The sequence below is a fragment of the Littorina saxatilis genome, unplaced genomic scaffold (genome assembly GCF_037325665.1).
Source record: "Littorina saxatilis isolate snail1 unplaced genomic scaffold, US_GU_Lsax_2.0 scaffold_2900, whole genome shotgun sequence".
Classification (NCBI taxonomy): Eukaryota; Metazoa; Mollusca; class Gastropoda; order Littorinimorpha; family Littorinidae; genus Littorina; species Littorina saxatilis.
Genome location: NW_027129121.1, coordinates 1 through 12,273, shown reverse-complemented (window position 1 = coordinate 12,273; position 12,273 = coordinate 1). Strand labels below are relative to the sequence as shown.

The 12,273-nt window shown below is 43.9% G+C and overlaps 1 protein-coding gene across 1 annotated transcript; it reads left to right on the top strand.

The window, feature by feature from the left end:
- Window positions 1-27: 27 nt before the first annotated feature.
- On the top strand, window positions 28-12,262 carry LOC138957409 (uncharacterized; the record flags this gene model as incomplete). The annotated part of the gene is made up of 5 exons (XM_070328526.1): window positions 28-1,150; window positions 1,509-2,141; window positions 9,924-10,105; window positions 10,687-11,202; window positions 11,868-12,262. Coding segments are annotated over exons 1-5 (1,876 nt in total), but the record flags the coding sequence as incomplete, so codon positions are not given.
- Window positions 12,263-12,273: the final 11 nt, after the last annotated feature.

Here is a 12,273-nt window from a genome sequence, read left to right as displayed (position 1 = left end):
TCATATCATGCACACAACTCATAATTATGAACAGCGCTATGACAGAAGTGACGGTAATATCATGCAAACAACACATATACACATCGCTATGACAGAAGTGACGATCATATCAGGCACACAACTCATAATTATGAACAGCGCTATGACAGAAGTGACGGTCATATCATGCAAACCACACGTATGAACAGCGCTATGACAGAAGTGTGGGCGGGGATATAGCTCAGTTGGTAGCGCGCTGGATTTGTATTCAGTTGGCCGCTGTCAGCGTGAGTTCGATCCCAGGTTCGGCGGAAATTTATTTCAGAGTCAACTTTGTGTGCAGACTCTCTTCGGTGTCCGACCCCCCCCCCCCCCCCCCCCTCCCCCGTGTACACTACATTGGGTGTGCACGTTAAAGATCCCACGATTGACAAAAGGGTCTTTCCTGGCAAAATTGCTTAGGCACAGTTAATAATTGTCTACCTATACCCGTGTGACTTGGAATAATAGGCCGTGAAAGGTAAATATGCGCCGAAATGGCTGCAATCTACTGGCCGTATAAAATTTCATCTCACACGGCATCACTGCAGAGCGCCGAGAACTGTACCCACGGAATATGCGCGATATAAGCCTCATTGATTGATTGATAGAAGTGACGGTCATTTTATGCACACAACTCATAATTATGAACAGCGCTATGACAGAAGTGACGGTAATATCATGCAAACCACACATATACACATCGCTATGACAGAAGTGACGGTCATGTCAGTCACACAACTCATAATTATGAACAGCGCTATGACAGAAGTGACGGTAATATCATGCAAACCACACGTATGAACAGCGCTATGACAGAAGTGACTGTAATATCATGCAAACCACACATATGAACATCGCTATGACAGAAGTGACGGTAATATCATGCATAGTACATATATGAACAGTGCTATGACAGAAATGACGGTAATATGATCATTACATATATGAACAGTGCTATGACAGAAGTGACGGTTATATCATGCATATCACACAGGGACCGGCTGTGGAATGTGCTCCGCCGTGCAGTACCTCTGGGTCACCGGGGAACCAGGCTGTCTCTCCTGCCCCGCCCTTAATGGCAAGATCACAGGAATCAGAGGACCAAGTGTTAAGGTTGTCAGACCATGAGGTAAATTCATCTCAGAAAAAAACACCGAAACCTCATATTTTAAGACTTATTGAAGTTATGTTTAAAATGAATAAGGTGCATTATTATTAGTTTTACTCTTTTTGTGTTACGTTGTTGTTGTTGTTGTTGTTGTTGTTGTTGTTGTTTTCCTTGTTTTTGTTTTTCATTTTGAATTTACACCATAGAACAACTGTTTTTAAACAATTATCTGCTGTGTTCTAGGCAAATATTGTGTGAACCACCAACGAGACATAAGTCCCTATTTGGTGTCTGTATTTTCACCGTCTTCATAGTTGACGTAGGTTGTGAATGGTACTAGAAGTGAGCAGGCAGTACACCATCATGTCTTTGATTCCAGAGGGAGTTTCTCAACGCCTGGTTCCCTCACCTTGAGAGCGAATCATACATAATCCCCCCGGCTCACATGGACACTGTGCAAGAGAGAATGGCATATATCGGAGAAGGTGAGCGAATCCAGGTACTGAAAACACAGCAACAAATAGACATAGATGAGAGTAGAGAGGTCAGGGACACTGTCCGCATAGACACAGTGCTGAAAAATGTCCACCACTGCATGAATCAGATAAAGAACAAAGCCGCAAGGGAAAATGAAATTATGGTAATTCTGACCCAAGCTAAATTTGGTGTATATGGTGCTGATACCCAAAGCATCTATACTGGTGCAGCCGCCAGGAACACGAACAGCGTCAAAGCAGAGCCGTTGAACCTGAAAGAGGACTTTGTTGACCTGCTCGTCATACATCGCGAGCGTGGGATAATGATGGCGGCAATCATACCTCAGACAGAAGACGACCCCCTTGCAGTTCAAGAAGAACTAAAGAAGGCCGCTGCCTACCTGAAGCAAGCCAGAGATGTTGTGAGGCGCTCTGTTCTGGGTGACCTGGTAACACAGCCAGCCCTCCACCAGGCCATTGTCCTGCCCGACACAACGAGACGCTGTCTGGAGGAGGTGCTGCTGAACATGAGCGATGTAAGTTAACTCTTGACCTACACTCGCTCACACACGCAAAAACAGACGAACGCAGGAGAGAAGTAGAGAGAGAGAGAGAGATAGAGAGAGATAGAGAGAGAGAGAGAGAGAGAGAGAGAGAGAGAGATAGAGAGAGAGAGAGAGAGAGAGAGAGAGAGAGAGAGAGAGAGAGAATCAGAATCAGAATCAGAATGTTTATTTGCGAAAACACATATTGTTTATAGCAAAAGGGTGCTGGGGGGTTGGGTAATCGAACAATCCATGAACATCAGTGTCAACATAAGTTTCAGTCTCTTACACAAAAACAATGCATCGTGATTCGGTCCGAAGCATCCAACTTGTAATCCAAGTCGGGAAATAACTTTTCCGTTTCGAACACGGTATTGTTCCATATCGATCGCGGTTGTGTGCCCTGTAGTTTAGCGACAATAGTCAGTCTGGCATGGCACGGAGGTAGCACTGTACCAGTGTAGACACGACATGGAGGTCAGTCGTGAGATGGTCGATTTCTTCTCCAAAGACGTTGCGGTCGACTTGGGGCAGACGCCGGACACACGGGGGCGTTTCCTCCTCTTCTTGGAATGACGTTGTCTGTGCTGTTTCGCAGTCGTATGTCAGGACGTAGTCGTCTCCCCTTGCAATCAGCGTCTTCTTTCCACCTTTTCTTTCGCACACTACTTTTGTGAGAGTGCGGTTCCTCTTTCTGTTTAACAGTTTCTCTTTAAGTTGCACGTTCTGTGAGCAGTGTGAGGCTAAGTCGTAGACATCATCTGGTTCAAACTCTCGGTCCGTTGCTGCCAGTTCAGCTACAGTGGTTTCGTCGTCTGCTGTCTGTGACGTCACAGCACAACAAACCTCTGAGTTGACACTCTCGCACGTGGTTAAGCTTGCAGTGTGACAGTGGGCAGGTGTGTGCTGTGTGACAGTGGGCAGGTGTGTGCTGTGTGACAGTGGGCAGGTGTGTGCTGTGTGACAGTGGGCAGGTGTGTGCTGTGTGACAGTGGGCAGGTGTGTGCTGTGTTGGGGTGGCCAGGCTGCGTGTTTCACGTGATCTTTCTATGGAATGTTGTTGTTTGACACTGTCACTTGTCACTGCACTGGAATTTGCGTTATCATTTTTGATCGTAGAAACAGGAGCTAAGTCTTTTAGTGGATGAATTTGAAGGTCAGGCATTGTATTGCATGAATTAATTCCCACCTGTGTTCTCCTTTGCTCTGCTCTTAGCTCTGCTCGTCTCCTGTCTCGGCGGATCTGTGCAGCAGACTTTTTTCGCCACTGGCCGGTTGGTGCGGTAATGGCGGCTTCTTGTCCATGTTGGCTGGCGCTCAGTCGAAGGACAAACACTGTGTCCTCTCCCTCACCAGCAACTTTCCACGATTTAACGAGGTGGTCCGACAGAAGGGTGGCTAGGATGGATTCCACATGTGTTGGTAGTCCAACAATGGTCATCTTGGCGAGTTGTAAAGCAAACACTTAGAGAGCTCCTGTCACGTCGACTTGTCTCTTACGCCAAGGGACACCAGAGAGAGAGAGAGAGAGAGAGAGAGAGAGAGAGAGAGAGAGAGAGAGAACAAGAACAAGAACAAGAACAAGATTTTATTCCTTTAAGGCCTTAGCCCCTTTCGGAAGGGGGCTGGTTACACAAAAGTAAAGCGTGTGTGCAGCAGCAATCCACACACGCGTCGTTTCAAGTGAACAGAAGAAAAGACAATGTATAATCACAAAATACTAATGCTTAAACAGCATTTTCTAAACATTTAAATGAAAAATACAAGAACTTAGCTACATTGCAAAGTATAGTTTCATTTTTCACAGACAACAACAGTGCAAGTTTGAAATTCGAAGGACATCTACAAAATTTTGCTGGAATAAATTGACGTCTTAGATTTTCCAGTGCAGGGCAGCATAAAACAAAATGCAATTCATCTTCAGTACTAGATTGACACAAACGACAGACCAAATTATTTTCACTTGCAGCTTTATACCTTTCTGTGTGTAAAGCAAGTCTGGAAATACCCAATCTAAATTTAACCAAAACATTTAAAATGTGTCTGTTTACTGGAATTGACAAGTATGTTTCTACAAGATTTGTTGTCTTAAAGGTACGGTACAATGCAAACCGGTCGCTAGTCTGAATATGATTATCCCACTCTTGCCACCGGCAGTCAATAATGCGTTGCCTAAAACATGCCAAAAATGAATTAATACAGGCTACACCTTGGTTAATCCATACATACTGAAAACCATATCGACACAGGCACAACCGTACCTGTGATGCCCAAGTAGATTTACCTCTGCTATCTAGAGTAAACAACATCTTATATGCTTTACGAGGTAATCTACTGTCATCCATTCTTGTCAGTTTCAGCCAGTATCTTATGCAACGTACATATGAATTTAAGTAAATGGGATAACGTCCAAATTCACCATATACAAGATCATTAGGAGTACGCCTGTCAACACCTAAAAAACGTTTTAAAGCAAACAAATGCACCTTTTCTACTGTTGCTGCCTGCATCAGACCCCATACCTCAGCACCATATTGAACAATAGGTTGAACTTGTGAGTCAAAAAGCTTGATAAAAACATCCAAAGACAATCTATCGAATTTATACAAATTACTCATAATACACAGTACTGCACGTTTTGCTCTGGCAACTAGATCTTGACAAGCAAAATTAAAGCTTAATTTGGTAGAAAAATAAATACCTAAATACTTGTATGCATTTACTACCTCCATTCTTTGCCCACCAAAATACCAAACTTCACGAGCAGCTAGATATCCACCTTTACGAAAAACCACGATGTTACTTTTCCCCATGTTTACTTTAAGCTCAAGGCGCTGTGAAGCAAAATATAGACAATGAAGTTGTGACTGCAGACCAACTACAGTTTCAGACAGCAAAGTAATATCATCGGCAAACAGTAGAATGAACAATTCAACAATGTCAGGGTTTAAAGTAATACCATGCCTACCATTATCCATGATTTCCAATGCCAGCTCATTTATAAATAGAGCGAATAAAATTGGACTGCACACGTCTCCTTGCTTCACACCTTTTGTACAGTTAATGAAATCTGTTAGTTGAGCACCACATCGTATTTTAGCCTTAACCACTGCATACATACTTTTAATACATCTATACAACTTTCCCTTTATACCATTTTTAATCAAAATTGGCCAGAGCAGTCTGCGTGAGATACTATCAAAACATTTCTCAAAATCAATGAAAGCTACATAAAGTTTGCGATTATTAGAAAATTGTTTCTGTACAGCAGCAAGCAGAGTGAAGATGTGGTCAACAGTAGAATAATTTTGTTTGAAACCAGCCTGACATTCACCTGTAATATTATGTAATTCAGTCCACTCTTTAAGTCTATTATTAACAACAGTACCATACAATTTACTACATATATCACACAATGAAATTCCCCTATAGTTGTTAGTATCATTTCTATCTCCTTTCTTAAATAACGGTACAATAACTGAATCGTACCAGTTCTGTGGATAGATTCCCTCATCAAACAAAGCGTTAAACAGTTTCACTAAAAACAACACCACATCTTCGCTAGCTGCTTTAAAAAATTCCGCAATTAAACCATCAGGTCCTGCAGCTTTGCCCGATTTCAGTTTTCTGATAGCAATCAACACTTCTTCTTTGGTAATGGGTCTATCCAGCATTTCTTCATATTCATTATTCACGTCATTAACATCAGCATGCTCATCATCTTCAATCTCATCTTTTTCTAAAATGCTATGAAAGTGCTGGTACCAATCATCAACAGAAATATTATTTTGCTGCTGGACCTTTTTACAAGAAACATTTTTAATTTTCCTCCAAAATTCTCTCTGATCACTTACAGCACCTACAAGTTCTGTATACAAACTGTCATTGTACTGTTTCTTTTTTCTATGCAATAAGTTTTTATATTCACGCCTGGCTTTACAATATTCATCCCTATCCTCATCTTCTAATGAATTCCTACATTTTCTCAGCAACTTTCTGACACGTCTTCTTTCAAGCACACATTCACAATCAAACCATTTGGATTTACGTGGTTCATCTGACAAGATAATAGTTTTCTTCATACAAGTTGCACAATCTTTAACTGAATTTATAAACAAAGTCAAAGCATCATTTACATTAATATCAATCATTTCGCTTGCCAGTCGTAACTGTTGCCGAAACACATCAGAATTAATTGCATCTTTGTACTGATGTTCATGATCAGAGTTCCAAACAAATTTTTGCAAAACTTCTTTTTTCTTAACCTTTGTAGCATGTGAATAAAGGTTGTTTTGTTGAGTGATAGTTAATTCAAGTGGCATGTGTTGTGAATCAATATTGTCAGAGACATAAAGGCTGCAAGATTTAACAATGGAATCAAACAAATCATAGGAAGCAAGGAAGTAGTCATTCACACTGTATCCAAATTCAGAGATGAATGTGTAACAACCCTGAAGGTCGCCATTACATACACCATTCATAATGCATAATCCAAGTGAACTGCACATATTCAAAAGACACTTCCCATATTGATTCATAACTCCATCTTGCGAATTCCTTACAAATGATCCAACACCAGATTTCATAGAACAATCAAAAATCACATCTTCATCAAAACAGTCCGGGAACACCTTTGCTGTTCTACCATTTAAGTCACCGCATAGAAGAACAGGTAACTCACCAACTTTACACAAACAGTCAACCAAGTAATCTTCCAATAAGTTTATGCCATTATCAATACCAAACACAGAGTAGAACCGAGAATTTTCAGGTGGGACATAAGCACAAACAAACAAAACATCAGTTGAAAAACCGAAAAAGTGTTTATCAAGAACGAATGACAAAAAATTCCCTCCACCATTATCATCCTCCTCCACTGCACGCACATACTGCAAGAGGGTCGAGCGAATCAAACAAATAACACCGCCAGATTCTCTCCCTTGTCTGCCCAAATCCGAAGACGGTTTGACAAAAGCAGTATGAGAAGAAAACAAAGAAGAGTTGAATTGTTTTACAAATGTTTCAACTAAACAAATTATATCAAAAGAAGAAACGTACTGTACAAAATTATAATCTTTTAATTTTGGCAACAAACCGCCAACATTCCAATGAAGAAAAGTAAAGTTATTTCCTTTTTTGTTTACATCAGAAACAAGACAATCAGAAGAATCGTCACTCTCATCAAGTGTGTCTTTTCTGTACACATCGGACGCACCCAAATCGCTAGGGGAGGGGGGAGGGGAGGAGGGAGAATGCTGTGTGCTGTCTGCTACGTCACCAAGTGCACTACCTGACCCCACACTGCGCACTGACTCTGAACGATCACAGTTCACGTCACGGTTACAGGTAGGCATAGGCCTATTATCGTCACACTGGAATGCGGCACGTGCCGAAATCATGTCACCCGTGTCACTACACGCTTCGTCGTAAACAATGTCCACAGTCCCACCCGGTGTACGTTTACATTTTGCTCCCCTAGTCAAAATACTGTCCGATGTAAACAGGGGCCGGCCACATCTCTATCTTTTAATAGCATGCGCGTTGGCCACTTCTTTGATAGAGTCCTCACCATCGAGCACGTACTTCTTACCGTCGATCAAAAGGTGGTCATAGACCATGGTAGCACGTTTACCACTATCCTTGGCAGCACGGCGATGTTGGTTCAGTTTCTTTCGAATGTCACGCACACGTGCAGAGAAGTCTTCGGCCACGAAAACGTCAGATCCCTTCAGCTTTTCTCTGGCCTTCTTCAGGATGTTGACACGGTCTTTGTAGTACACGCAGCGGGCCACCACTGGAGCGTCACGCTTGTTGCTGGTTCTGTGCACACGGTCGAACTCAATAGGGTTAGGAAGTCCCAAGGGATCTGCCAACAGATCCTGCACGGCGTCTTCACATTGTTGGGGTGTTTCGTTTTCAGGTCGTGTAAGTCCATAGAAGACGAGGTTGTTCCGCCTGGAACGACACTCAAGATCGTCAGCCTTCATTTCAATGTCGTCGAGTCTAGACTTGAGATTTTCATTTTCTTTTCTCAGGTGCCCTACTTCCTCTCTCAACTCACGCACTTCTTCTCTTGTTTCAGTGTAGGCCGCGTTCATCTCTTGTTTTAGGCTGTCCAGCTTTCTCTCCAGGTTGGTATCCATAGTGGCCAGTTTTTTGTCAAAGTTCGAATCCATTGACGCCAGTCTGTCCATCACATCTTTCAAGGTAGGTTCGCTGTTACTTTTGTCCATACTCTCTCTCCACCCGCCGCCAGACTCACCACTCTTACTCGTCAGCCTTGTCTGGCGCATCTGGTCCTGTGGTATCGGCTTGGGAGGGCCAGGGTTCAGTTCAACGTCGCCACACAGTTGTAGGAGATTGCAGTAGAAAATCTGCGCCAGGAGCAAACCCACCATTACACCGGCACACAGAGAATGGAGTTTCAATGTCCGTATCTTGACCTTGTTCATGGCCCGACGATGCATGAAGGCGATGAATGTTGCCACAAAACAGCCACATTTTGCCCTAAAGTTCAGTGGAACGGCTGGCATGGTCACTCACACAGTTCGTCACCAAAATTTGACTCATGAAATGACGTGGTACTTCACCAATTTGACTAATTCGTCAGAGCTACTGCACACCGCTGCAGTACACCGGAACGTGTATCACGCACCCCAAAAGAGAGAGAGAGAGAGAGAGAGAGAGAGAGAGAGAGAGATTTGTTCACCAACGTAAAGTAAGGGCCAGTTCATAGCGCTAGGCTTGTTGTCCACACACTGTGTGCAGTGTCCGTCCGTATGTCCGAACAAACTTGATGTTAAAATTATCTCTGATGATTTTGAAGCTAGACCTTTAAACATTTGCAGACTTCTGGTATTTAATAATCTTCCGATTTGACCCCGATTTGATTGACCTTCGTCAAATGTTGGGGTCACAGCGGGGTCATGCTCATCAACTTTTTAAGTTTAGTTTCTTTCAGATATTTGGGTAACAAAGCCTCCATATTTCACACAATTGTAGGTGTTAGTAATCAGCAGACATGACCAAAATGTAGCTTGTTTCGAAAATGTTCACAGTAATAGCATGGACATGTTTGCTGGACAAGATGATCACCACTGAACATATCTGGAATAATACAGGTCACACTTTTGATCAACTTTTGTTCGATTATTCTGATGCCAACGTTCTCTTGAACATTGAATTTATGAAGCTGAAAGAGGATTTTTTATTATTTTTTTATTAGGGTTAAGTCTTAAAATGTGGGTTAACTTACAGAGGTTATGAACAAAAACAAAAAAAAGGTCATATTGGGGGAGGTCAGGCATAAAAGGGGGTGGTTGTATAAGAAGGGAGGGACTCTTGTGGGAGTGGTGGTGGCGGGAGTCTTCCATGGGGGAGGGGGGATCCTAAAAGGGGGGGGGGGGGGGTGTTACATTGTTGTGGGACAAGACGAAGGCGAGTCGAATTTCATTTGCTTTTTATTTTTTACTGTCCAGAGCTCTAAGAACAGTGACCTTGAATAGTAGACGTCATTTTTTTGTCGCGAAAACGACGTCACTTGTACTTTACGTAGCCTAATGGGCGTCACCACAAACGGGAAACTCTTTTCCGAAAAGATGGTTTGCTTTTGTCCAGAAAGTTGTCTTTTAGGCTGGTAAACACTAAAGCAGGAATGAAGAGATTTCCAACTCAGGTAGGCCTAATGTTACACTGTCTTTGTGTGCATCGTGTATTAAACCATCCCTTGTGCCATTTCCCGCATTGTTTACAGTCCGTGTGTGTTGATCTCAGTTACAGGAGTTGCAGGAAGGCCTCAGCGTCGAGCCAGGTCGGAATGTCAGCCAGATATGTCTTTGTGAGGACGATATGGCTGACCAGACAAGGCTCGACGCGTGGTGGAGGGCAAGCTTGGAACGGAATGAGGGCGGGGACCCTGCCATGGATGCAGCTACCTACACACAGTTGGTTGCCAGGTACTGTTGCATAGCTGTATCATATCGGTGAAGCGCACGCACGCATGTTTGTTATTACTTGACCTAACGTCATCTATCTTTCTTTCTTTCTCCCGACACACCCCCACCCCTCCGACACCCTCTCTCTCTGTCTGTCTGTCTGTCCGTCTCTCTCTCTCTCTCTCTCTCTCTCTCTCTCTCTCTCTCTCTCTCTCTCTCTCTCTCTCTCTCTCTCTCTCCTCTCTCTCTCTCTCTCTCTCTCTCTCTCTCTCTCTCTCTCTCTCTCTCTCTCTCTCTCTTGTTTCTCGTTACGAATTCTCTGTTTTGATCTCTCCCTGTCTATCCCTGTTTGTGTTTTTGTGTGGATGTTTTTTTGTTCGTGGTCTTTGTGGTGATTGTTTGACTTGCTTTGATTTGTTTATTGCTTTGATTGATATGCATGCATGTATGTGTGTGTGTGTGTGTGTGTGTGTGTGTGTGTGTGTGTGTGTGTAACGGTATGTGTGTGTGTGTGTGTGTGTGTGTGTGTGTGTGTGTGTGTGTGTGTGTGTGTGTGTGTGTGTGATATACCTAATAATGTGTGAATGTGTATGATGACGCAGATTCTCCATACCACTGACAACGGTTGAGCTATTCCTCAGCAGAGAGCCTAGACTACAGCTGTGGACCCAGGGCCATCTTGTTCACGCTGTTGGAATGGAGCATGGTCGACCCATGTCTTGCATAGCTCTGTTCCCGCAGCAGTTTCAAGTCTTGGAGGAGCCGCCAGACGACGACGATGTCGACGTGAGGATCCTCTGGGGCCCGACGGGCACTTCAAAAAGCGTAGTCTTGATATTGAAGGGACATTTTCTGCTGAGGAAGGGCTGCGGCACCGTCTTCGTTCTTCAGACGAGTGATGATGGCGCTGCTGCTGCTTACCTTGTGGGTCATCAGGTGAGAGAGACTGCCGGACAGGGAGCCGGCAGCGTGCAGCTCGTCAACATGGTGGAGGTACTAGAGGAAGACGACGAAGGAGAGTATCACTTGACAGAGGAAGGCAAGAAGAAAGTGCAGGAGCTGTGTCAACACGCACAGACACACGGACGCGTGCACATCCTGGCCGATGAGGCTGAGTGGTAAGAATGACACTGAATCTAACACTGCCTCCTGTCACTCTTGTGTTGGCCGTTGTGGTCGTGTTTGTTGGAAGGAAGTCTGATAATTCACAAATGTTATTATATTCACACCTGTTCTACAACAAGGTCATTCCTGGGCTTTTGGTCGAGACAATCGGAAGATTTATGTAGAAGTAATGGCTCTTTATTTTGAAGTTTGAATAATAGACTGGGGCATGTTTATTCGATGTAGAATGTGAATTCAGCAACTGTCACTGCGGTGTGTACTGATCAGTGATGTTATAAATCTGTCCGATCAGGCGCCACCCTTTCTTTGTCTGCCATTGGAAAAACTTGGTCAAGGTAACGAAGAGTGGAGCGAAATAACGTCATTCTGTTTACGTCATTATTAATCATTACGTCATTTCATTTCAGGTTCACTGTGATTCTTATCCTGAACAGCAATCTTTGTGACTTCCTTTTTGCCAGGTCTTTTTGTTTTGTTTTGTTTTGTCAGTTTCGTAATTCCAGGTGTAATCAGGCACTGACACACCTGTCCGTTCTGTTACTGTGACGTCATCACGAAGATCTACACTGCGTTAAAACAACTGAGTTTTCGGTGAGAACTGTAACACACCTGCCTGTTCTGTTTCTACACACTGACACACCTGTCTGTTCTGTTACAGTGACGTCATCGCAGAGATCTACCGGGCGTTAAAACAACGACACGTCCGGTTCACCTTGTGGGCAGCAGGTGTTAAGCTAGATGTACCTGCCGACATGGAGCGTTACGTCCGCAAACTGACACAGCCCCTGAGAAGCCCACCTGCTGTGGTGAGAGAGGTGGAGCAGGCTAACGATATGAAGTATGGAACGGTCCCGGCCTACACCAGGCCGCCAGTGTCCGCACCGTGCGACGGCCCACCTGTCCTGACGGTTGGTCACTATGATGATAGGTACAGTGACAGACAGGGACATGAGGGTGACTGGATATGGCGGTGTGCACGGTGCGGGGAGCTGGTGGCAGACATGCTGCGAGATCTTCGTGTCGGTCAGTACACCTCTGTCTGTCTGTCTGTCTGTCTGTCTGTC